General features: G+C 38.8%; 2 protein-coding genes and 1 pseudogene across 2 annotated transcripts in view; 1 reads left to right on the top strand and 2 right to left on the bottom strand.

Moving 5' to 3' along the window:
• Positions 1 to 11108: 11108 nt before the first annotated feature.
• On the bottom strand, positions 11109 to 11981 carry LOC121955906 (annotated as a pseudogene).
• Positions 11982 to 15468: 3487 nt separating this feature from the next.
• Positions 15469 to 23876, bottom strand: LOC121955905 (trace amine-associated receptor 1-like). The gene is made up of 2 exons (XM_042503989.1): positions 23741 to 23876; positions 15469 to 16316 (listed from the first exon to the last, which is right to left on the bottom strand). The coding sequence occupies exons 1-2, from the start codon at positions 23874 to 23876 to the stop codon at positions 15469 to 15471; spliced, it is 984 nt and encodes a 327-aa protein (XP_042359923.1).
• Positions 22918 to 25716, top strand: part of LOC121955904 (uncharacterized protein PB18E9.04c) — an 11908-nt gene continuing 9109 nt past the window's right edge. Inside the window, exon 1 of the mRNA XM_042503988.1 lies at positions 22918 to 23005. The gene's annotated coding sequence lies outside the window, so the exon portion shown is untranslated. The remainder of the gene's footprint in view (positions 23006 to 25716) is intronic.

The following is a 25716-nucleotide window of genomic DNA, read 5'->3' as shown; positions in this document are numbered from 1 at the left end:
GATGGTTCACCTTTGAAAGTGCTGCTGGGGCCTACTTACCCACACCAAGAATTGTGTCATAGTCAGTCAGGGTGTGTGACTAAAGCAAGAAATGTACTTGGCATGGGCAGTGGTAACTGTGGAAAGATGTCCGAAGACCAGTCAAGGGGTGCCTTCAGTTATCTATAAGTAGACAAGCAAACAATTATCACACACATCCATGGTCAAACAGCACTGCACTCACAGGGTAAGGATCTATATCTGAGCCTTGTAGCCTCACAATTGGTGTCCCTCAGGGTATGATTCTGAGTCTCTTCTTCTATTCTCTCTACACCAAGTCACTCGGCTCTGTTTTTCAGTAACATGGCTTTTCCTACCAAAGCTATGCAGATGATACTCATTTGACGCTGTCTTTTCCCAATTCTGAAACTCAGGCAACAGACAACATCTCTGCCTGGCTCTCTCTCAGTGGATTACTACACATCACCTGAGGCTCTAACTTGTCACATGGTGCCACTCTGTTAGTGATATTCTGCATCTATTTTTGATTTTGTGGGTATTCTTATGCATCAGCTGTTTACACTCTGGGATGCCGTTACCGTGATGTCAACAAATTCACATGATGGGATGGTGCTTGTGTTTACACAACATGAGCACATAGCAACCGATGTGGGCCGCCATGATGGTCCAGATATATCCGCAACAAAGTCACTTATGTTTAGGTTTAGGCAAAAAGGAACATGGTAAGGTGTAGTAAAAAAACCTTAACATCAATACAGAAAGCAAACCCCAGACTAGTAGTAGTAGTAGTTTGTGGGACCCATCCAACTCCCCTCCCAACTGCCCAACTCAAACTCCTTGTAGTGTGTTCAAAACAGGCCCAGTCGCCCGAATACTGCAGGTAGGAATGATGGAAAAGGACTCTGGTTCTATTTTGTGGCTTTTCTCTGAACTGGGGCCATGATGTGTTGCATAGTGCTATACTTTGCATATATATTTTACTCTGAAATAAAATTTGTAATATAAAAATTGTAATACAATTTTGTATCGAAGTGGTCTTTTTTGATGAAACTAGCCTCTAGTCAACTTCAGATAAATCAAGAATGGAGCAAGGTGCAAACAAATGGTTTTTTTTTGTTTTTTTTCCATGGCAAAAAAGAGAGTCATTTGAGCTATTCAATGTTTTCAGAGTCTTTGTACAAAATATTCTGTGGGTCTTGAAAGATGACTCAAAATGGCCAGAAAAGCTGGCACAAGCCACTTTCCATTATATAATAGGGCTGGCACTCAGTGAGTTAATTAATATATATCCCCCTTTTTTGATGAAAATATTATAATTTAGTGCATTATGCAACAGATGGCATCCAACCAAAATGTATGTCTTCATTTGTCATTATAATATTAGATATTTTATTTAATAAATTCTATCAGGATACATACCAACTCAAAATTCAAAGTGTCTCTGTCTTCCTTAGCTATATAGAAACTGTACTTGAGGTTTCATAGAAATATAGAAACTCCACCAACATCTCAGTATTTGTACAAACAAATGTCAGGACACTCAATACATACACAAAATTAATTGAATATACAATAAACACCCCATTAAATACATACTGCATGATTTTGTTCATGCTTGTTAAGTCAATATATGTGGTAACTGAAACATTAAGATTGTGAAAATGTGCCCCGTTCACTTAATGTTGTTTGTTTGCTAGTTTTACTATTTTGGAGCCAATTGCAACAAAATACTGTTCTATGTGTACTGTTGTGTATAGTTGGAATGACAGTAAAGTTGATCTAAGTCTAAGTCTTTTGTCAAGAGAACAGCATATGCATCAAGAATGTTGGTTGTAGCATGACTGTCACAGCCCCTGTCTCTCATCCCCCTCCTGTCACTCTGCTGCAGTACTTTTCCACTCACCCTCCCTCTGCTCCACTCTACCTGCAAGCCACGCCCACCTCATCAGCCCAACTCTGCTCACCTGCCTCACAGCTGCAGCTCATTACAATCAGCCCTGCATATAAGCCTCTGCAGCACTCTCACTCACTGCCAGATTGTTCTTCAGCGTCATGCGAGACTTTCCAGCTTTCTTCTGCCTGATCTCCCAAAGCTGACTCTGCCTGTCCCCGACCTGCTCTCCTTGTCTGCCTATCGGCACCTCCGCACGAACAGCCGGCTTGTCGGACCACAGAGCTTCCTCCTCGCCGTCAACGGCTGTAGCAAGCTTCGTCTCTTCTCTTCGTCTGAGCCCCAGAGACTGTGTGAGGGCTTTCAGCCTGAAGAATGAACTTTACTCTGTGTTCATTCAATCTACTCCATACCTTGTCTGCTGTGTGGAAAATAAAAGTTATTACCAACTGTTCCTGAGTGTCTGTGTACTGCATTTGGGTCCAAACCCCGCCCGTTTCAATGACAACTCAGGTTCTTTTCTAAGATCAAAAAAGTTCATCAAGGGGAGCCTTTAGTCCTTTTGAGAACTGGCAGCTTCATTTAGAACAAGCTGAAACTTTTTGATGGTCTTTTATATTTTTCCTGAAATGATCATCCTGAAAGCTGATCTGAACCAACCGTAAAAGAAAGGATGCTGCCTGTCTCTGTGCCACAAGGAAAATCTTTAGGTAGATACAGAGCATTATGATTACTGGAATGTAAAATGAGAGAATAGCTCCTGTCGCGCTTTCTCGTACAATATCAAAATACGATTGTCATGACTTGCACTGTCAACCTTAAGAATTTATGTTTAGTTTTGATGTGTAATGCAAAATGCAAACAGCATTACTTTTTTAAAAGATTAAAATATAGATCATCACTTCATGTTAACTGTCTATGCAGTATAATCCTTGTGTATAGTCCATGCCTCTGTGTTGTTGATGGGTTTCTGGAGCTGCTTTGCACTGTAGAACTTACATGTGATATTTATCAAGCCTCATCTCATTACCATAATCAGAACAAACTTTGGTCGTCTGATACAAATTGGGAAACTGAAGAATGCCAAAGATGAATAAAAGATTATGCAGCATGTATGTGTGTACAGTGCAATTCTTAAAAACCTTTCTAGGGATGCTAAAATGCATTATATTTTATAAAATAATTTAGGGATAAGGATAAGTTAGGGGATTACTTAAGTCAGTAGGATATATTTTATGAGAACCAGTGAGTTATCCCAGTCAGTGTTCTGCAATTTGAGGTTTGTCATTTGATTGAGTGAAAACTTTGACCTTACACAAGGTTACAGTTTACAAACCAGAAAACTGCACTCAGTAGAGTTCAGATCTCCACTGTCACATGAAGCTGTTAACTTCTCCATGTTTTTTGACAACAATATTGTTTAAAATTATGTAAATGTAGACGCTAGTGTGCATCCTTTTTATGATCACTGCTCCCTGGTGCTGGATAAACTGGCTCCCCTGAAACCTACAAAGTTCCCCTCAAAAAATCTTCCCCATGGATAAACAAAATGATTGATCAGGCAAATGACTGAACACTTTTGGAGAACGAAATAGTAAAACTAGCAAACAAACACGCTTGAAGTTCACAGACTGCATCTCAAAGAATTTAGGAGCACAGGGAGAAACACTATTGTTTATGGTATCAAACAGAGCATAAGGATTTTTTTTTGTGGAAGATATTAGAGAAAAGAGAAGAAAGAAGATCTCCTAGCCTTCCAAGTCCACATTTTCAAGGTTCTATCATCCATTCTGTGCCTTAAAAACTATATATTAATTTTCTACTGAATTTTTCTTTCCATTGATCAGCTTAGCTTTCTGCAGGCCAACCTGAGTGGTTGCTCAGGTTAAACCTCTGTTTGGTATGAAGCTTTATTTGCCTGCTTGGGTCAGTTTAATAATTTGCAGAAAAAAACCACAGCAGCTCTTTTGCCTCTTAGGCCTCACTGTGCATCTTGCCAGCCTTGTCCTGGCTGGTCAATTATTGAGCCATGGGCAGCCCTGTCTCAAAGACTGTCTCAAGCCTCATACTGACTGCACAAAAACCCTGCTAACATCTGGCTTGTTAATGCAATGAGAATGTGTACTGTCTGCATTTACACTGGGATCAAATGTCTGCAGTAGACACGCGTTTTTTTTCTCCTCCGGCTCCGAGTGGCATTGATGGGAACACAGCACCCACGGTCATGCACTAATTTCAGCTCCTTAACCAGTGAGATGCAATGACGCACCATCAATAATTTGGGTGCACATATATGACTGTATGCTCAAGGACCTGCCATGGTTGTGGTGATGCCCTGTCTCCTCCTAAACAGCGCTTAGACACAGATTCATATACATTTGCACCGAGTTTGAAAGAGACTGAATAAGTAAGATATATGTATAAAGAGATGAAACCTTTGTAAACTTTCAACGACCTCTGTATCTGGTGTTGTCTACTGTTTACTCCGGCTTGTCTAACCAAACAACCCACACAGATGCACACCAAAGCTGACAAAAAGGCAGACTTGTGTGGTGCAAGTGGTGAGTTCACTAGCAGAGGGAATAGAGTTAATTTACCTGCATTTAAAAAACCCACGTGCATGGGCTAATTTAGCTGAGAAAGGGGTGTTAAAGAGTAACCCTGTTCATATGGAGTAACAGAGTGGAAAGATTGATAGGACAGAGAACATGTGGTTACATTGTGACTGTCTCTTTCTGCAGCTCTAAGGCCACCTGGAATAAAGTATCAATGATTCCACGTCAGCACAGGTGCTTAATATACAGGAGGATCACTCCCCGTATATATGGAATATGTAACAGTATAGAGGTAGTCTCTCAAGCCCGGTATACGCTGTGCAATTTTCTCAGGCGAAAGATAATTATTGTGGCAGAAACGTGGCGATATCTTTGGTCGTAGTTCTAAAACAGTGGTCCTATGTTGTACAGTGAGAGAGGTCACAGTTGTGCAATCAAAGACAGCCTGGGATAAATATCTGACAGTGTCAGAAATTTGGGATGAGAATCTCACTGTGTGACTGCTGTTACAACCTATGTCTACTGACCAGTCAACAGAAATGCAGAATGAAATAATGCACTGACCAGCATGACACTGCTAAATGCTAATAGATGCTAATGTCTGTCTCATTGCAAAAGTGACGTACCAAGTTGGCCTTTTTTCCCCAGCCATGACCATGTCCACATTCTCCTCCTCCTCCTCTTCTCTAGATTTTTCCAGCAATGGCTCCATTTGTTTGTTTACATTTTTCTCTACCACTATAGCGGTGTAGATAAATGATGCATGCCGACGACGTTTTGATCATGCGTGACGACACCAGTGGACAATGGTTGTAGCCTATGATTCAGTAGGTGATGTCATCACACAGTCTGCATACATTAATCTTGTCTCTGTCTGGGCTGACCCGAGCGCTCGTCTTTGTTGTACTTGTCCTCATTTGTAGTCTTCATTTTAGTTCATCTTTGTACTCATCTTCATTTATTTTGTACTCGTTTATTGTACTCATGTTTGTTGTAATTGTAATTTTAATTGTATACTAATACTTTTACTCATATTAAACGTGTGCTGATTGAAGCTTCAACAGGTGTCTCAGTCCTTCGGAAGTCATGACAGAAAACTCATACTATCATTTCGCTTCCCTGGACTTAATTAGTGGGTAATGGTAGGTTGAAATGGATGAGGTGCAACAAATCACAACCTTTATCTTAAGTCATGCCACTTGAACTGAATACCCACTCAACATTGCAAGAATCATGGTGAGATCTCTTTGCTGGGGAGAGAGAATTTACAGGCTTTATCTGTTTTATTTACCTGGACGACAGAGAGGCCAAAGTGCTGGCCTCTCTGTGACTGGCCTCCAGCAGCTACTATGTGTAAACACATTGTATATACTGTAGACTCTATACACAGTCTATGTATGTAACACACTGACTATACATAAGTGTCTCATACACTTCAAAAACGTACAACTATCCCATAAATGCAGTACACAAGATGCGCTGCCATCCTCTTTTCACTTTTTTGGTTGCGTGCTTACCATGTTTGTTTCAATTTCCAACTTGCACATGCTTCATACTGTGCGAAAAAGTTACAGCTAAGCGCAACATATACACGCCTTCAGTCTAACTGGTGCAACAGTCATAACTTTAAGTTGGTTGGTACTCCTAGCTCTCTTAGGCAGACTATCCAGCCAGGCATAGGCCCAGTTGGTGACCTTGGCTCTGATGTGTTTAAGTTTTCCAGATTCACTTGAACAATTGAATGATTGGATGATACATGAGATCAACATGGATCAAAGATTAGTGGCTGTGTGTAGTCCTTAAAAATACATTAATTCTCATAATTACATTGTTACACAATTAAGGGCCTGCTCCACCTGAGGGGCCACAAGGGCCAATGATGGCAATATAAAGGGTCAGATCACCATTAATGGCTAGTGGACATGTCGACCAGGCATCACTAAATGGCATCTTTGTATGGGAAAAGTCACACACACGCCAGGATGGCACTCTGTGTGTGTGTTTGTGTGTAAGTGCCTGTTGCTATGGTAATTAATGGCCTAGGTGCACCCCTCCTCTCCCCTTTCCTCTCAGGTCAGCTCAAAGGAAGCAGCTGAATTTGATGGAAATGTCCCTGTCAACCTCCTTCATTTTACAGCCATATTTTTCACCAAATAGTCATCAACAGTATTGCAATGAGAAGCGAAAGGACGTCATCACGAACGCAGAAATACCAAATTTGTTTGAAAAAATATTTGCTAAATATCATGTTTTGTCACGAAATGTGGGAGACTTTTACAGAATGCTGTGTAATTACATTATGTGTTACAAAGTCTACACCCTGGCTTACTGAAGAAACGTGTGCTTTAACAGGCCTGCAGAAGAAAAGAACACAAATGGTCTGGATGACATTGCATTGCATTATTTTAATTTAGTTTATACTTTCATTCAGTGTGATTTAAATTCTACTATATGGGTATGCCAAACAGACAGGACTAAAGCAAGTATGTTAACTTTATAAATAGAGGATAGAATGACAGAGAAAGACTTTTTTATTATCTTCTTTATGGGCCCAGGTTCAGCCTGAGGAAATGCATTTTCAGACTGCGACAGACGATTACAACAGGGAGTTTGTTCCTCAATTCAAGAGTCAGGACAGCAAACAGTTGTGACTGTAGAGTGGTGCCCAAGCCCCTTGGTCATTGGTACGCTGCAGCCACGGCAAGGGACAAGAACAGGCTGCACCTCCTGGGGTATCGCAAGCATTCCCAGACCAGATGATATATATAATCCCTCTAGTGTGTTCTGGGTCTGCCAAGGGGTCTTTTACCAGTTGGACATGCCAGGAACACCTCTAACAAGAGGCATCCTAATCAGATCCCTGAACCATCTCAACTGGCCCCCTTTGATGCGAAGGAGCAGTGGCTCTACTCCGAGCTCCCTTTTTGATATCTGAGGTCCTTGCTCTTTAACTAAGGCTGAGCCGAGCCACCCTCTGGCAGAAACTAATTTTGGCAGCATGTATCTGCAATCTCATTCTTTTGGTCACTACTCAAAGCTCATGACCATAGATGAGGTTTGGGATATAGATGGACCAGTAAATCAAAAGTTCTGCCTTCTGGCTCAGCTCTATCTTTACCATGATTATCAGACACAGTGCCTGTATCACTGCAGATGCCACACCAAACCACCTTTCCATCTCACAATCCATTTTACCCTCACTTGTGAAAAAGACCCTGAGATACCTCAACTCCTTTACTTGGGGTAATAACTCTTTCCCAACTCAGAGGGGGCAATCATTTTCTGGCAGAGGACCATGGCTTCTGACTTGAAGGTTCTGACTCTCATCCTAACCACTTCACACTTGGCTGCAAACCATCCCAGTGCATGCTGAAGGTCATGGTGTGATGAAGCCAACAGAGGCACATCATGTGTAAAGAGCAAAGACGCAATTCTAAAGTCCCCCCATCCTCCCCTAGATGTGCCTTAAGATCCTGTCCATGAATATCACAAAAAGCATGGGTGACAAGGGACAACCATGGTGCAAGCCAACACCCCACTGGAGATGTGTTTTACTTGGCGCTGAGTATGCTATCAAAGCTCTCACTTTGGTTATACAGGGGATGGATGTAATAGTGATCCTGGTATCCTTTGGATCGTCTGTATTCCCACAAGACTAACATGTGCCCACCAAATAACATTATGATATTAATGTTAAGTTATGCAACTAATCAAAAGTTATGAAGGTTGGGTTTAGGCAAGTAAAGTTACTGTGTTTAGGAGTAGGAAAAGCAACATAGTAAGAATGTATCTTAAAATGTCGCCAAGGTTTTAAACAGTGAGAAAGCCCTCTTGACTCTATCTCCACTCAAACTTCACCAGCCAGTTGCCCCAAACCTATTTTCTGTCCTTTCCCACTTCATCAATATCTCTTTGACAACTGGTTTTCCAAACACAAATGCAGCTAGAGTCCTTTTACAGGAACTCACACTCAACCCTTCCAATGTAAAGAATTACAGATCTTTCTCTCCTCTTCCATTTCTTTTTTAAACAGTTGAAGGTGTCTTCACTGAGCTATTATGTTTTGCCACCAGACAAACCATCTCAGGCCCTGCTCAGCTGGTAACTCGCATATTTGCTCGAAAACAATCTTGTCTTTGTTCACTAAGTATCCATATGTTTAAAATGGTTCAGTGGTGTGACCAGAATGCTCTTATTCTCGACACAAGATGTCATCTTTGTCTGCTTCAGTGGCTCTCAGTTCAGCTGAAAGCCAGGATACTATGTTTCCTGGGATGCTGCCCCAAAGTGGTGGGGCACTCACTCTGTTTAAAAACACCTTTCTCAACAGCTTCACTAACTGCACCCTCAGACTGGCTGATAAAAAACTGACTGATGTGGCTGCGTGTGTCATCCAACCTCTGCAGTTTATCCAGAATGCAGTGGCCTGACTGGTCTTCAACCTACCCAAGTTTCCTCACACTGCTCTGCTCTTCCGTACCCTCTACTGACTCCTTGAGCCTGCTCAATCTGATTCAAGACATTTGCATTTGCCTTTTGTGCTGTGAACTGCTAAGCTCATCATAAGTCCAGTAACATGATCAAACCATACACCCCAGCTTGTCCACTGCACTTTACTAGTGCTAATAGGCAGGCGACTCCCGAACTACAAAGGGGCATGGGTACGGCTCTACAAAGTTGCAACTGTTTGCTGTCCTGACTCTTAAACTGAGAAACAAACTCCCCGTTGTAATTTGGTCAACACAAACTCTTTACATTATCTGTTGCAGTCTGAAAGTGCATCTGCTGAGACTGACCCTTGGACCATAAAATGATATAATCTTTATCTTCTATCTATGAAGTTAATGCACTTGATTGATTCCTGTCTGTTTGAGGTTGGGGGATGTATTAACTAAAACTGCTTTGTACAAAAGTGTAAACTAAATTAATATATTGCAATGTAATGTAATCTCGAAAATATTTGTGTTCTTTTCTTCTGCAGGTCTGTTTAAGCACGTTTCTTCAGTAAAACCAGGGTGTAGATTATGTAACAATGGAAAATGTAACACATTTTGTAATAATTCTCCAAGTTTTGTAATTTAAAAAAGCCTGAACACAATATGCATTGTTGTTTGTTGTTGCACTCCAGAATTGCACTTTTTTGTGATGAAAATGTTCTAATTTACAGCATTATTCAATAGAGGACACCAACCAAAATCGATGCCTTCATATGTCATATTAATATGATAAGTTTTATTTAATGCATTTTAGCAGGAATCATACTAACCCAAAATCAAAAAATCCAGAACTCAGTAAGTGTCACTTTCTACCGTAAGTCAATAGAAACTGTACTCGAGGTTTTAAAATATAGAAAGCAGGATAGTGCAGTGTTTCACTGACACAAACATCTTAGTATTTGTACACACAAATGTCAGGACACACCAGACATACACAAAAATTAATTGAATATACAATTAAATATAAACTGCATGATGTTGCTCATGTTTATTAAGTTTTAATATGCTGTAACTTAGACATTAACATTGTGAAATGTTTTTGTTCATTCAGTGTATTTTGATTTCTAAGTAAAGTGTTACACCTTTTGTTATTATTAATATTTTTTATCATTATTAGATTAAACAGAGTGAAGGAAAATTTGAATTTTTGTGTCAGAAACTTTCAAGGTCCAATATTATTATTAGCAATTGGGTTTTGGCATAAATTAAGCTTTAATCTTACTCTCTCTCTCCTCTACAGTAAATGCCAAATAAGAGAAAGTCTAAACCCAATGCATTTTATTCACACTCAATATCATACCATAAACACATGCTGCCTTCTAACTACTGGCCTGTGATAGATATAACTTAGATATAACTTCTCCCTGTCTTGTGAGGCAATGCAACTTCATTTATATCACATTTTCATACAACGTGGCATTTCAGGTTCCTTTCTAAAGTTAAAAAAAAAGAACTTATGAAGGAGAGTCTTTAGTCCTTGTGAGAACTGTCAGATTAATTTACAACAAGCTAAAGCCTTTTGAGGGTCTTTTTTGAGAGTCCTGTCAAAGGTTCATTGCAATTATGAATTAGTTTACGCTTTGTACACAAAGTACTAGAGTTTGGCTTCTCATGTAAGATATAATATAAGCTGATAATGTTACTGCTTTATTGTGACTATTTAGACAAAGACAAGAGTCACCTGCAACGCTTAAGGGGCCAGGTCACAAGGGTCTAATTAAATATTTGGAAATTTAATTTAGTTTAACTGTGAAAAAAATAATGGATAAAAACATCCATCCAGTATGTTTTGAATAACCAAGGAATTAATAACCTTTCATACATCGCAACTCCAACCACTATTGTGTGATGACAGGCTAATAACAGCTGCTGTTCCAAAGGGACATACAGACCACAAAGTGTTCAGTGAGTTTTGTACTGAGTTGGTGGACAGTTAAGTTGGTACCAAGGGCAAGTTAAAACAAAGCCAAGAAAAGTCCATATATTTTTACATTTAATTTACTTTTTTTTTTTTTTTTCGGTTCAATTAGAAAAATGTGGAAATCTGGTGGCCAGTAGAATTTTATGTACAGTTAAACAAATGTCAGCCTAACATAGTGATGGACAGATTTGTTTTCAGCACTCCAGAGAATATGTCAAAGTAGTTTTGAGCCAGAAAAATCACCTTTAAATATTTTTCCCAGAAATGATCATCCTGAAAGCTGATCTGAACCAGCTGTAAAAGAAAGCATAAATAAAAGGATTGAGCATTGAATTGGAGAGTGCAAGCCAGTTCAGAGATTCCAACATTAAAAGTGAAACAGTATCAGTACTAAAAGCATTCAGAGTCATAAAGAAAAACAAAGGAGTCCAGCACATCAGAAAGACCCCATAATGATAGCCAAAGTTATTGTAGCCTTTTTCTCCATCTTACTAACAGTTGCTCCAGACTTTGTGTTCTGGATGCTGCGTGCCTGTCTCTGTGCCACAAGGAAAATCTTTAGGTAGATACAGAGCATTATGATCACTGGCAGGTAAAAGGAGAGAATAGCTCCTATTGTATTTACTAGTAAAACATGAATGAAACACTTTCCTTTACATTTACCTTGGTATAATCTTGTCACTGTATGGTCAACTGCAACCACAGCAGAAACACTCCAGCTGACCAGAATCATGATCACAACAACATGACCATTTATCTTAGTTCTGTATGTCAGAGGCTGACACACTGCATAATATCTGTCAATAGATATGCAACATAAATTCAGAATGGAAGCTATGCTCAGTGTTATATCAAAGCTCTCTCGCACTTTGCAAAATAAATGTTCATAATACAAACCACGAGCTAAGAGAGAACGCCATGCTGAAAGGAAAAACTACAACCCCAACAAGCAGGTCAGCCACAGCCAGAGAGAGGATGAGAAAGTTTGTAGGAGTGTGGAGCTGTTTGAAGTAAATGATGGAGATTATTACAAGAAGGTTTCCACATACTGTGACAACAGACAACAAGCCAAGAAAAATATATAACAAAACACATTTGATAGAAAGAGTGGTTGTCATTATGTAAGAAACATTATATTTTTCATAACAGGGATGCACATCAGCATGGTTAACAATGACATCTGGGGCCATGTTTCTTCATTCCTGTAAATCAGTTTTCCACTATGAATCAACAGTCTTCAAAGTATAAAAGATGCATGTTTATCTTAAAATGTTTTTGAATTTTAATCTGTCAATACAAAACTACAAGAGACTTTTGTCTGTCATACGTTTTAAACACTGAAGATGGTCCCCTTATCAGAGCTGATGGGTGTTCCCTGTTATTCTGCCACAGTGCACGACCTTTTTGTCAACCTCTATCTCATTACCATAATGAATGCATTCTCTTATCGTCCAATCAAATGTGTTTTCATTGTGATAATAATCATAATAATATAAAGATTTACAGAATAAAAAACAAAATTTCAGAAACTAATGTAGCCCCTCCCCTGCCCCCCTTATGACATAACCAAAATTAAGAATGTTAGAGAACAAATGTTAAACAGCACAGCCTACATGAATGGATGGGGATGCAAATACAAAAATACAATTTTATAAGTTATTTATAAAGCCGGGGACAAACAGCATTTTACCAACTACAGCCTGACTGTATCATTTCTCTAAAATATTAGCAAACCGGTTTATCAGAAGGTTGGATAATTTCTTTGAAAAGCATAATTCACTATCAGACAGTCAATACAGTTATATATATAGCATAGCATAGCATATAGCATATAGATCAACACTGGCACCAATTGTGTGTTTTAAACCATAAACCATGACATGTTTAATCCAAAAACTGGAAAAATATGGTATAAGAGGGGTTGTGTTGGAATGGTCGAAAAGCTACATGAAAACAGGCAGCAGTTTGTGCAAATGGGTGATTACATATCAACGTGCCTAGACATGACTGTTGGGATGCCACAGGGGTCAGTATTAGGTCCACAACTGTTTTTGTTTGTTTCTTTGTTTGTTTTTTGTACATAAAAGATATATGAGTGGTATCCAAGAAATTGAAATGTGTTTTATTTCCAGATGATACCAATGTACTTTGCTCTGGGGAAAATTTACAGCAGCTTTTGGAGGACGTCACAACAGAAATGAGAAAATTACAGCAGTGGTTTAGCATAAAAAAGTTATTGAATTTTAACAAAATTAAATTAATGTTGTTTGGAAACCACAATATAGAGACACAGGTATAGATGATGAGTGATAATGTTAATGAACATGAATCAAATTTTTTTTAAATATACAAAAAATATATTTTGGCAGGTATATGGATGAGGAAAGATTGGGGTGTTTCTATTGATTTTGCAACACTGAGGAATATTTTGGTTTGTAAATGAACCTTGGATAGTTATTTATTTATTTAATAGGATGGTAAGTTAACGGGGATGGTTGCTTGTACAATAGTTGTAAATAAATTGGGGAATTTGTTGAAATAATATCAGTTAGAAGAAAAAAATGAGAAAGGGGTAGAAACATATATGTTTTACTTTTACCTACTCCCTTTTGGACACTTTTTAACATTTTTTAGAATGTTTTAATTTTTGGTTGGAAATAAAGCAATTCATTCATTCATTCATTAATAAATAAGTAAGTAAAAAACGTGAAGTTTGACGTTACACCATGGTCACGCGATTCACGGGACACCCAAGCTTTGAGTGGCTTTTCATGTCAAGGATCGTAAGATGGTACGGGCAAAATTTGAAGTAAATTGGGTCAAATCTAAGGGGGGAAATCCTTAAAGTGTAACCCTTGTAAATGGCTAAAAATGCACAAATATTTCACAGTATATTCAAAATGACTGACTTCCACAAGAGGCTTTTTGTGTATCTTCTATATTACATATTACATGTGCCTAAAAGTGTTTGTGCATTTTGGTAAAATAGACAGTGGGGGGCCTTTGTAAAAAATTTTATAGGGAGCACTCCTGAGTTATTTAATCTCACATAAAAAGAATTATGTTAATTAAATGTTAAAAATTTTTCAGCAGTTCTGACATGTGCGCAAAGTTTCATGAGTTTTAAATAACCCAAGCCTTTAAAAAGCAATTTGTTTCAGGTAAGAATAAAAATGTAGTTTCAATAGGGTTTTGGCAATCGCTTACAGTCGGTGCTTGACCCTAATAAAACGAAAGCCTTTATTAGTTAATTATGTTTTGTTCATGTTAGGGATGATAATTAATCAGCGATCGAATAATCTGTTGTTAAGAATTTCATCGAACATGTGAAATTTAAATGATTAATTTTTCAGCTATGAAATGCTGTATATTATATGCAGAATGTTGCTTTGAGGTATTTGGTATTGTTTGACAAAAGCAAAGTTTTTTGTTTTTTTCCACATAACAATTAATCGATTAACCAATTGTTAATTTTATCCAATTAATCAATTAAGGAAAGTGCTAACAAGTTGCAACCTTATTTAGCAGTGATAGTCTAATTATCAAAGTGCCCAGTGTTGCCAACTTGGTCACTTTGTTGCTCTTAGTGATTTTTTTCTACAAGTGACTATTAACCAATTTAATGTAGATACTCATTCAGGAAAAGAAAAATATATTATATTTCAATTAATTCCCATGCGTGCTGCTCATGTAACCACAGTTCATAGTTGTTGTTCCATCAGTGCAGCCCCCCCCCCATCCCCCCCCCCCCCCCCTGGTGCCATGCAGCAGGTGTGAGACAAGCAGGAGGAGAGAAGATGCTAAGTGCTTTGGAAGTTAAGTCATAGTGAGTTCCTATGGTTACGATGACACTCTTGTCGATTGGAAGTGCAAGAAAGTTGTGCACAATAGCACAATCACCATAGTTCTCTCAACATTCAAATGTTTAATCGATTTTCTATTGAGTCTTATTCAACAAATGTAGCAATATACAAGTGAGTGAATGACATCATCTTTCATTGAAAAAGAGTTAGCAATCCTGAAAGTAACTAAAACACATCAATAAGTACTTGATAGTGTCAGCCAGGCCAATGCACTGTGCCATGGTAAAGTTATGAAGGAAATTCTGACAAAGCTGGTGGTGCAGGTGAAAAAACCTTCCAGTTGTGTCTCATTTATGTGGAGATGAGAAGAATTTGGTTAAAAAGAAAACAATCAGAGGCAATATGATATACCAACCAATATGTGTCTTTATTCTATTATTTGGCATGGAGAGAAGTCTGACATCTACACTCAAGCACAGTGAAGAGTTCTCTGAGCAGAGCATGAGAGCGATGTGGAGCGATGTACGCTCAGTCGCTCAGAGGCCGGCCACTCCGCTAATTATTACAAGAGAAGTGATTTTGCTCCAAGTATTATACAAAACTCTTGTTTTAATTAACTCACTTTGTTTAATTGTTTATGCTTGTTACTTTTGTTTTGAAACACAATGCTTCTTCGTGATTTTTTTTATCATGTTTTCATGAATGTACACTTTGTTCAATTTATAAGTTACATGACAGTGTTAAGAAAATCATTTCAGTTGTGCCATCCACTAGTATACACTTTATCAGTAATTATTACAAGTCAAAGCAGTTTTGAATTTGTATAATCACCGCGAAATATTTTTCCAGAAATGATGATCCTGAAAGCTGATCTGAACCAGCTGTAGAAGAACGCATAAATAAAAGGATTGAGCATTGAATTTGACAGTGCAAGCCAGTTCAGAGTTTCAATCAGTGGAATCGGCACTGAATCATTAATGAACGGCAGAACGGTGATACAAAGAAAGAAAGGAGTCCAACAGAGGAGAAAAACTCCTAAAACAATAGCCAGAGTTTTGGTGGCCTTTCTCTCCATCTTACTGACAGTTGCTCCAGACTTTGTGTTCTGGATGCTGCGTGCCTGTCTCTGTGCCACAAGGAAAATCTTTAGGTAGATACAGAGCATTATGATCACTGGGAGATAAAATGACAAAATAGGTCCAATAGTGTTTTCTATGAGAACATCAATTAAACACCTTTCCTCACATTTGTCATTGTTTAGTCCAGCAATTATGACACAAATTCCAATCAGAGCAGAAACCCCCCAACTCAGCAGGATCATGACCACAATACCACGATGAGTTATCCTCGTCCTGTATGTCAGAGGCTGACACACTGCACAATATCTGTCAACAGATATGCAACACAAGTTCAGAATAGAAGCTGTGCTCAGTGATATGTCAAAACTGCTTCTCACTTTGCAAAATATCACCTCATGATAAATACATGAGCTAAGAGAGAACGCCATGCTGAAAGGAAAAACTACAATCCCAACAAGCAGGTCAGCCACAGCCAGAGAGAGGATGAGAGAGTTTGTAGGAGTGTGGAGCTGTTTGAAGTAAATGATGGAGATTATTACAAGAAGGTTTCCACATACTGTGATGATAGACAGTAACATTAGGAAAGTATTTAACAGAACACATATAACAGAAGGGGTCTTTGTCAGTGTGAGTTTGGAATCATCTGTTTTGTAGCACGGATGTACGGCAGTCGAAACGTCAGTCCTGTTGAAGGTGACTTCAGGTTCCATGTTTCAGAGTTTCTGCAAGTCATTACAATTGTTATTACTAGCAAAAGGCAGACATTTGCAGCACGTTATATTTATAAATTAAAATATAAGATATTTCCATGCATGAGAGCTGATGTGCATTCTTGATCACATGTGCAGCTGTGCAGAACCTTCAAACTTATCAGCATTACTACCATCACAGAAAAAGCCGTCTGATCAGGAACTGCACCTTACTGCACCCATGAGATATTCAAGACGAACAAAAAAAAAGTCTGTGTGTGTGTGTGTGTGTGTGTGTGTGTATGTATGTGTGTACTCTTCATTTTTTGCTATGCCTCATTACAGTTTAATATGCCCATTTTAAACTTTCATTCCCAGGAAAAAAACCTGCAGCTTTTCTTGAAAATAGACGTTTCTTAGCAACCCGTCACCGCTTTTCCAGCAAGTGTAGTTAAACATACGTTTCTTAGTGAGCAGTCACTGCTTTTCCAGCGCTTTTGCTTTTCCTTGTGCTGTTGAACATTGCTAAGTGACCTGTCACCGCTTTTGCTGCAGCTTACAGCATCTGCTGTTGACTTTCCAGGATGCTGCTACCAACACCAGCAGCATAACCACATGGTGGTTTTACACTACAAAAGCACATGGTTATGTTTCAGCAACAAAGGCACAGATGGTTAGGATTAGAGGATCTATTGATTAGAGGAAGGAGGCACATGGTAAGGTACAGAAAAAAAAAAACACATTCAGACAGGAAGCAAACACCAGACTTCCTCATGAAAGTCCGGGGTTTGTTGGACCCATCCACCACCCGTCCTGCCCACCCTATAGGGACCTTCATTCTCCTTATATTACTTTGTTACTGGCAGCGTTTTAACCCTGAAGCCATTCAACAGGGTACCATGCAGATGCGACAGGTTTTGTCTGGCCAAATTCTCATCTTATGTATCATGATGCATAAGCACTGAAATCTGGAAATCAGAACAAAAGTACAGACTTGTTGCATGGAGCAAAGTCTAATCTTGTTGCATTGGTGTGAACCAGCAGGTTTTCAGAATGTTAAAGATCAGCAGATTGCACGACACGCTCTCATCCCAACTTGTCACATGGTGCTGTTCTGTCAGTGCCCTCCTGCATCTTATGATTTTTTAAGTCTCCTGCAGACTGTGGGAAGTTTTGCAATCTTATAAGTTTAGTTCAAGCCACACTGTGAGACATGGATCTTAAAAAACTTGGGTATGACATCAAGTTTGATGTGTGCAGACTGTGCGATGACATCACCAACTGAATTGCAGGCCACGACCTACGTCCATCGACGTAAATACACATGAACAGAGGGTTGTTGGCAGGCGTCATTCATCTACACCGCTGTAGTGGTAGAGAACAATGTAAATGACCAAATCAAGCCTTTGCTATAGCGGCATTTATGTGTGTCGATCGGTGTGTCGCAATCATGGCTGGGAAAAAAGGCCAACTTGGCACGCCACTTTTGCAACGATTGTTTTCTTTTTTCTGATACAGCCCAGAATTGCACAGTGTGTACGGGGCTTAAAGTATCCTTCTGTGTCAGCTGTTCACATTCCGGGATTGTGTTACTGTGATGTCAACTAAGGCACATGGTGGGATGACGCAGCATGGTCCTTATGCACCTCCAATCAAAACTGTATGTATTAATCTGTACTGTCACTTGTTACTGTTTATGACTGCCGAACTCTTGGCCAGCCTTGAGATAGAGATACTGGTCTCAATGGGTTTTTTATCTGGTTAAATAAAGGTTATATATATATTTCAGTCCAGTCGTATTATGGTTGGATGCAGGCTTTTGATGTCACACTCATATACACTAAAAGCACTGACAGAGCGGTGCTGTTTGAGTTCCATGTTAGAACGAGCTGGATTGCAAGTAGTTGCATATTTCAAATCATCTTGTCGTGAATTTTTGGTCCGTTTAAAGAATCAAAGACTAACCTTAAGACACTCTGGTAGAGCGCTGTGGTATTAAGAACAGTGTGATAACTTATTAATGTATGAGCTGATGAGGGTTTGAACAGTGATTCCAGCTGGCTCAGGAAAAATGAAAAAACTACCTAGTCAGTGAATATGAATCCTTGAACAGAATAAAAAGGATTATCCAGCTGCTCTGAGAGGCCAGGATGGCTAACATAGATTCCTTCTGAAAATGCAATGCAAGTTTTACACTAATTTTTAACTTTTCTTTTCATTCAATCCTTCATTTGTATTAAACTGTTTACTTTTTAAAAAAAAATAAAAGTGAAATGTTTGTTGATCCATATGCTTGCTCACTCATGTGTTATCATAATTGTGTCTCAGTTAGACGTTGTGATGCAACAGCCTTCAATTAAAGGTGTGAATGTATGTTGTGGTTATTGGTCCCTGGGCTGCCTTTGCACACACACACACACACACACACACACACACACACCCTTCTTGCCTGCATCTTCACACCTGCTCAACCTGGGCCCTTTTTGTTTTCAAGCGACAACACTAATTGAGCAACACAAATTAATGGCTACTTAATGATCTGAATAATGACATAATACACCCACTGAGTCCAAATTCATGAAAAACAAGAAACAAACAATGAGTGTGAGTTAGCCCTCAATATAGTCGAGGGAGTGCATTCTGTTTACTGACTGATTGTCAAGCTGGAAGTTTTCTAAGGTGTAAAAATGATGATTAAGTCTCGATGGAATGCCTCTGTTTGCATCATGCTGTTATGTAACTGAATACCCAGACAGCAGAAAAAAGAACAATTGATAGTCTCCACAATGTTTCCAGTGTCGAACATAGAAAAGTTAACTATGATGATGCTAGAAAGTTACACTCAAAGCTCCATCAGAGGTGACTGAACACAGGACTGGTCTAAATCAGTTTTTATGCATTACATAAATGCACACTGGACTGGACTCTCTCTGTTTACACTGCACACTGCAGGTTAATGTATTTTGACTGTAGATATTTTCACTGCAATTCCTCCATTACATCTTTTGTACATACATTTTGTGTTCTTTAGATTTCATTATTTCATTTTGTATTTTTAAATTGTTACTTTTATGTGTCGTACTCTATATAAATAAATTATTTTATTCTTCCTTTTTTTATTGTTTTGCCCCAAAACACCAAGTCACATTCTGTGTGTATGTAAATGTACTTGGCAATAAAACTTGATTCTGATTCTGATTCTGAATCCGTCCCATAAAGGTCCATCCATCCATCCATCCATCCATCCATCCATTTTCTCCTGCTTATCCAGACCTGCCTTGCTCCTCCTGAATTCAGGGTTCGACTGTCCGGCAGACCCTCCTTTCTAGAACTCCTGAATAAACCTTACCACGGAGGCTGAGGAGTGTGACCCCCCTATAGTTGGAACACACCCTCCCGTCCCTCTTCTTAAAAAGAGGGACCACCACCCCGGTCTACCAGTCCAGAGGCACTGCCCCTGATGTCCACGCAATGTTGCAGGGTCATGTCAACCACGACAGCCCCACAACATCAAGGGCCCTAAGGAACTCCGGGGGGACCTCATCCACCCTTGGGGCCCTGCCACCGAGGAGCTTTTTGACCACCTCGGTAACCTCAGCCCCAGAGATGGAACAGCCCAACCCTGAGTCCCCAGGCCCTGCTTCCTCACCGGAAGGCGTGTTGGTGGGATTGAGGAGATCTTCGAAGTATTTCTTCCACCGATCCACAACATCCTGAGTCGAGGTCAGCAATGGAGGCACGGAACATGGCCCACTCGAACTCAATGTCCCTTCCTCCCCCGGGACCCGGGAGTTGAAGCTCCTTCTGACGGGAGACTCTGCCAGACGTTCCCAGCAGACCCTCACAATGTGTTTGGGTTTGTGTCTGCAAGGTCTGACCGAGGTCCTCCCCCACCATCGGAGCCAACTCACCACCAGGTGGTGATCGGTTGACAGCTCCGCCCCTCTCTTCACCCGAGTGTCCAAGACATACACCTGCAAGTCCAACGATACGACTACAAAGTTGATCATCAAACTGCGGCCTAGGGTGTCCTGATGCCAAGTGCGCATATGGACACCCTTATGCCTGAACATGGTGTTTGTTATGGACAATCTGTGACGAGCACAGAAGTCCAATAACAAAAAATAACCACTCGAGTTCAGATGGGGGGGGGGGATTGAAGTCCCCCAGCAGAACGAGGGAGTCCCCAGAAGGAACGCTCTCCAGCACCCGGCCTAAGGACTCCAAAAAGTCCACGGGAAGGAGGTCCCACGTCGCCTCTTTGGGTTGTGCCCAGCTGGGCCCCACCAGGAAATTGCCATCAAGCCCCACCCCCAGGCCTGGCTACAGGGGGGGCCCCAGTGACCTGCATCCGGGCGAGGGAAACTTTGAACCATTTGTCTTTTTTATCAGAAGGGGTCTGGTAAGCTACACTTTGTCTGCTCCCTCCCCTAGGACCTGCTTGCCATGGGTGACCCTACCAGGGGCATAAAGCCCCCGACAACTGAGCCCCTAGGATCACTGGGACACGCAAACCCCTCTACCAAGGTGGTAGCTCAGGGAGGAGTCCCATAAAGGTGCCTGTCCCAAATATAAGCCTGTTGAGTTAGGTGGTGAAAGCAAATAATAGCCCAGGCTGTTAATTAAAGTTTTATGGGAGTAAGTAAGTAATATCTTTCATCAGAAATAAAACACATGCTCTAACTTCTTATTCACAAGCACATCTCATTGTCAGCACAGTGACATGTTGTCCCCTTATCATTATTGTTTTTTTTGTTTAGTTTTTTTCAGTTATATAAAAACGTCATCAGCCTACATCTGCCTTTGCTTTTGCTACTAAATATAAAACTATGTCCTCTCTACTGCTGTACAACACAGTGCTCTGTTGTTTCTGGAGAGGACCACAACAGGGTGCTCATAGCTCCTGTTAACTTCCGATGAATACAGTTTGCTGTGGGTTGTGAAGGAAGCATATACTGATCTGAACTCAAATGAAATAGCAAATCTGAAAATTAAACTGCATGATCAAAAATGTTGTTGTTTTTTTGAATGGGTGCATTATTTGGCAAATAAATAAAATTCATATTCAATCATCCAATTTGTATTTTAGTTTTCATCTTAAAGAACGCATGGCCAAACGCTGTGACAATATTTTAATTGACAGGTAAATTGGTATACATACATACATACATAGCTGGCTTAAATAAAGTTTGATTCTAACCTAAATAAATATAGGTGTTAAATTATGAAAGACTGCACCTTGAAATTATGAAGTATATCATGCACAGCTCAAATAAAAGAAAAACTACATGTAAATAAATATAACTATCTACTTGACATATTGTAGCATCTTTCTTTACAGTAAACTAATATGATTTGACTGTGCTCCCTGAGCTTCAGTGGCAATAGACTAAATACAGATGTGATTGTAATTGGACACCTTTCTGTTCATGCATTTTTTTTCTGGGCGTGAAAGGGGGATAGAGAGAGAAGGGATGACAGCAAAGGGCCAAGGCCGGAATCAAACTTGTGGCCGCTGTGGTAAGGATGTAGCCTCTGTGCGTGGGCCACCCGCTCTATCAACTGAGGTACTGGGCACCCCAAAAATTAATATCATTTTTAAGCAATTTTTCAAAACACTCTTTATTATTTTATTTTATTTTATTTTAACTAATCTTCTAGTAATTTTCTTGTACTATAATTACTATTTCTAGTACTATAATTTCTGGGTGATTTTATCTCGTGCTCACGGCCTTCTTCACATATTTTTGAAAGAAATCAAGCCAATTTGCTCAGGTCTCAAAGGGTTAATGGGCTTCTAAAGAAAGAGGAACATGTTCAGCAGCAAGAAGAAAGAGCAGCAGGGATCATTTAACTTTTATTTATAGTCAAGTCTTTTCTCAAACAGATTTTCAAGGAAGTCTAAATGAAAAAAAAAATGGAAAAATTCCAATCTAACTTTAGATCACATCGCTAACGTCAGAGGACGGGAGGATCTGACTCACTGAAGTGCTGTTCATTCAGGCATTCATGTTGCAATCACTGTGCATTTTAAACTAATATATTTATGATTATTAATTTATTTTATCACAAACACCACATGTTTTTTTTCTTTTATTATATATCCTTTTTATATTTTACCTCTTTTATTGTTTGTTGTGGGGGTTCTTTTCTCCTGTTTTTATGTCTGTATAACAAGGCACTAAAATACTGGAAACCTGAATTTCCCTATGGGATTAATAAAGTTACCATCTATATTTTTTTGCAGATAATTTTAACCTAAAACATAATCATAATAATTGATAATGCCCTCCTGCTGGAATATCAGCCTCCTGTGCATGCTTCAACTTCTGTGTGGAACTCGTCCCACCTACAGCTCTCTGCGCCACAATCAAGCAGTGTCCCTACAACCTGCGCCAAGAATCAAGTCATTGACTTGCCAGACAGGTATGTGACTCAGACCAAGAATTCCAGGAAGTGACTGATGGCTTTTTCAGCATAGTTGATCACCCGTCTTTGTATCCACAGACGCACAGTAAAATGATCATCCCCTCCTGACAGCAGCACTGTTTGGAAGCAAGAAGCCAATACGGTAAACAAATGTTTTTTTTTATCATTTTAAAACATTACTTTTACTTTTATATGGGTAGTTATTATTACTTACAGAGAAGGAATGGATTTGATGTAGCTCAGACAGGCTTGACTCATGTATAAGAACGAAACAGCACAGCAATTTGACATTTATAACATGTTACCATTTTATATATGAAATGATTTAAAGACTGAATGTAGAGAAATGCATGTTATATATTGATTTTTTTTAACCCTTTGATTCTTAGATCGACATAACTTTTTTTTTTTTTCTCTATTTTTAAATCAGTTTTTATTTCATATAAAAAACATTTTTGAAGGCAATGAGCAAGTGCAAGAAATTGTCCGGGGTGAAAGTTTATTAATCTATCTTCCCTCACATCAACAGACTTTGTCAGTCTAAAATGTTGCCTTTAGTGTATATATCACATGCCAAGGAACGTGACAAAGTGTTGGTATTTGATGACCTGGGAATAAGAACGGGCCGACATGATATGGTAATAATATGGTTTGTGTTTCAGAGTTTAGAAATCATGCTTACCAAAGCTTTGTCTCTTTTTATTTTGAGTGTAGCCTGAGGACACTAGTAAAGGTCACATCAGGACGAGTTGAGATGAGAAAGTGTTGAAGTTTCTTACTAACATGACATAGGCGACTAGCATGGTATGCTACAAATACTCGAAAATTATGTTGTTATTCAAAGAACTCAATTCACTTTTGGCTTCACATAAGAAATGAATAGCATATAGAGTATACATTATGCTCTCGGTCTGCGTCTGCTGTTGATGTTTCAGTATGATGCTATGGATGCCATGATGTAATGTTTGGGAAACAAAGGCACATGGTTCAGCCTGTTCTAGTTCCAAACTCATCAAACAGCGCTGAAAGATCTAACCATAGCTATTACGAGATAACTGGGAGAAGTGAAAGCTATAACTAGAATAGAATACAACGCTTTTTTAGATAATTTTTGAAAAGATGTTTTTTGCCTTTTATTGATAGGATAGAAATGTAGACAGTAAAGTTGGGAGAGAGAGGGGGAATGGTGTGGAATTTAACCTGGACTGCTGCAAAGAACTCAGGCTAGAATGATATAATCTATAAACACTCTACCAGGTGAGCCAGAGGACAGTGGGGACTGTGTGAAAATGTCTGGATCCAGCTACAGTAAATCAGTCAAAGTAAAAGGAACAAGGAAGAAGGCTGAAATATGCAGACTGTTGATTGACTGGTTGATTACATTTTCATTCTCAACAGTTCAAAGTATTAAAAGAACAAAACATCGACAAAAATACAGAATATTAACCCTTTGAAACCTGGGGCAACATCACTTTTCTCAGCTTTCACAAGTGTATGAACCTTTGAACTGAGTGATGTAAGAAATGTTTAACAAAACTTTATTTTATTATTTTCTTCTTTGGTGTTTTTTGAGCTCTCCTTTTTTGTTTTTACTTGTTAGTGTTGGTTTTTTGGTTTGTTACTAATTTTCAGGTAATATTCTTGTACTTTTTATGAATTTCCTGACAAACAATATAACATCTAGCTGGTTATAAAAATCTCATCTCATATTAGCGTTAACCCTTTGAAACCTGGAGTGACATTTATTTCAGAAACATGGAGAGAAAAAGGCAATGAGTTGACTTGATGACTTGATAAAAAATGTTCCACAACTGCAAAAAATAATTATATTTAATATATTAAAAAAATTAAAAGCAAGAGAAAAATGTATAAGCAATAAAAAGCTCAGGGAATTCATATTTATAGCAAATAATCATGATTACATATTTTATGTTAAAGAATTAATATAATATAGAAATATTTTTTTCTAGTTCCTTTTTTAACAAATTTATTAGGGAATTTTCTTGTACATTTTTCTAGTTTCTTGCTAATTTCTGGGGTCATTTTTTCTTGTGTTGCTCATTGCCTTCTTCTCATGTTTTCGTAAGAAATCAAGCCAACTGTCTCAAGTTTCAAAGGGTTAAATTCATTTCCAATCATTTCTAAAGTGAACTGAGTCGATGTAATGGAGCTAAGTAATTTAAGTGGACTGTTTTGGAGCAAAGTTTTGAAGATGGAGATGATAACAGAACAAAATAGCCCAGTTAGCAGGGAACGTTCCCACAACATTGGCCAACGTTACCCACAAATACATTTTTAAAGAAAACATTTTGATGTAATGCTCAAAGAACATTTTAAGGATGTTCATAATTTCAAAAAATGTTCATGTAAGGTTAAATGCTGACTAACATGCAACATTTTAACTGCAACATTCTGAGGATGTTTTGGTGATGAGAGGTGACAGATCGTGAAATGTTCTTTTATAAAACATTCCCACAATGTTACATGAGAACAAAGGAAGGACAACTTCAAAGCAACATTTAGAACATGTTTTTGAGACCTGAGACAACAGATCATTTTTCATTAAAATATAATGTAATATGTTAACTTTTTTTTGTTTGTTTTAGATAGTTACCCTGAAATTTAAGGAGAACATTCTCGGATATTCAAGAAACAATTCCACTGAAAACATTACTAAAACATTGCATTGGTTGCATAATTGTTCTCAGAACATTTTTAGAATCAAAACTTGCTCTCTAGCATGAGAAAGTGAGTGATCTCCAGGAAGTGAATAAATCTTGTGTTACACTCTCAGTATCATGAGGTTAAAGGAAGCATGACTTAACAATTTTTGTTTACGGGATGAAAATATAG

This window comes from Plectropomus leopardus, chromosome 16 (assembly GCF_008729295.1).
Source record: "Plectropomus leopardus isolate mb chromosome 16, YSFRI_Pleo_2.0, whole genome shotgun sequence".
NCBI lineage: Eukaryota > Metazoa > Chordata > Actinopteri > Perciformes > Serranidae > Plectropomus > Plectropomus leopardus.
This window is presented reverse-complemented; position numbering and strand designations above follow the sequence as displayed.

Coding starts and splice junctions, on each gene's coding strand:
- LOC121955905 (XM_042503989.1), bottom strand. CDS start 23,876: ATGAGTTTGGAACTAGAACAGGCTGAACCATGTGCCTTTGTTTCCCAA. Junction 16,317..23,740: donor GTATACTCTATATGCTATTC/ATTTCTTATGTG, acceptor TCCTAATGTTAC/TGTCTATCATCACAGTATGT.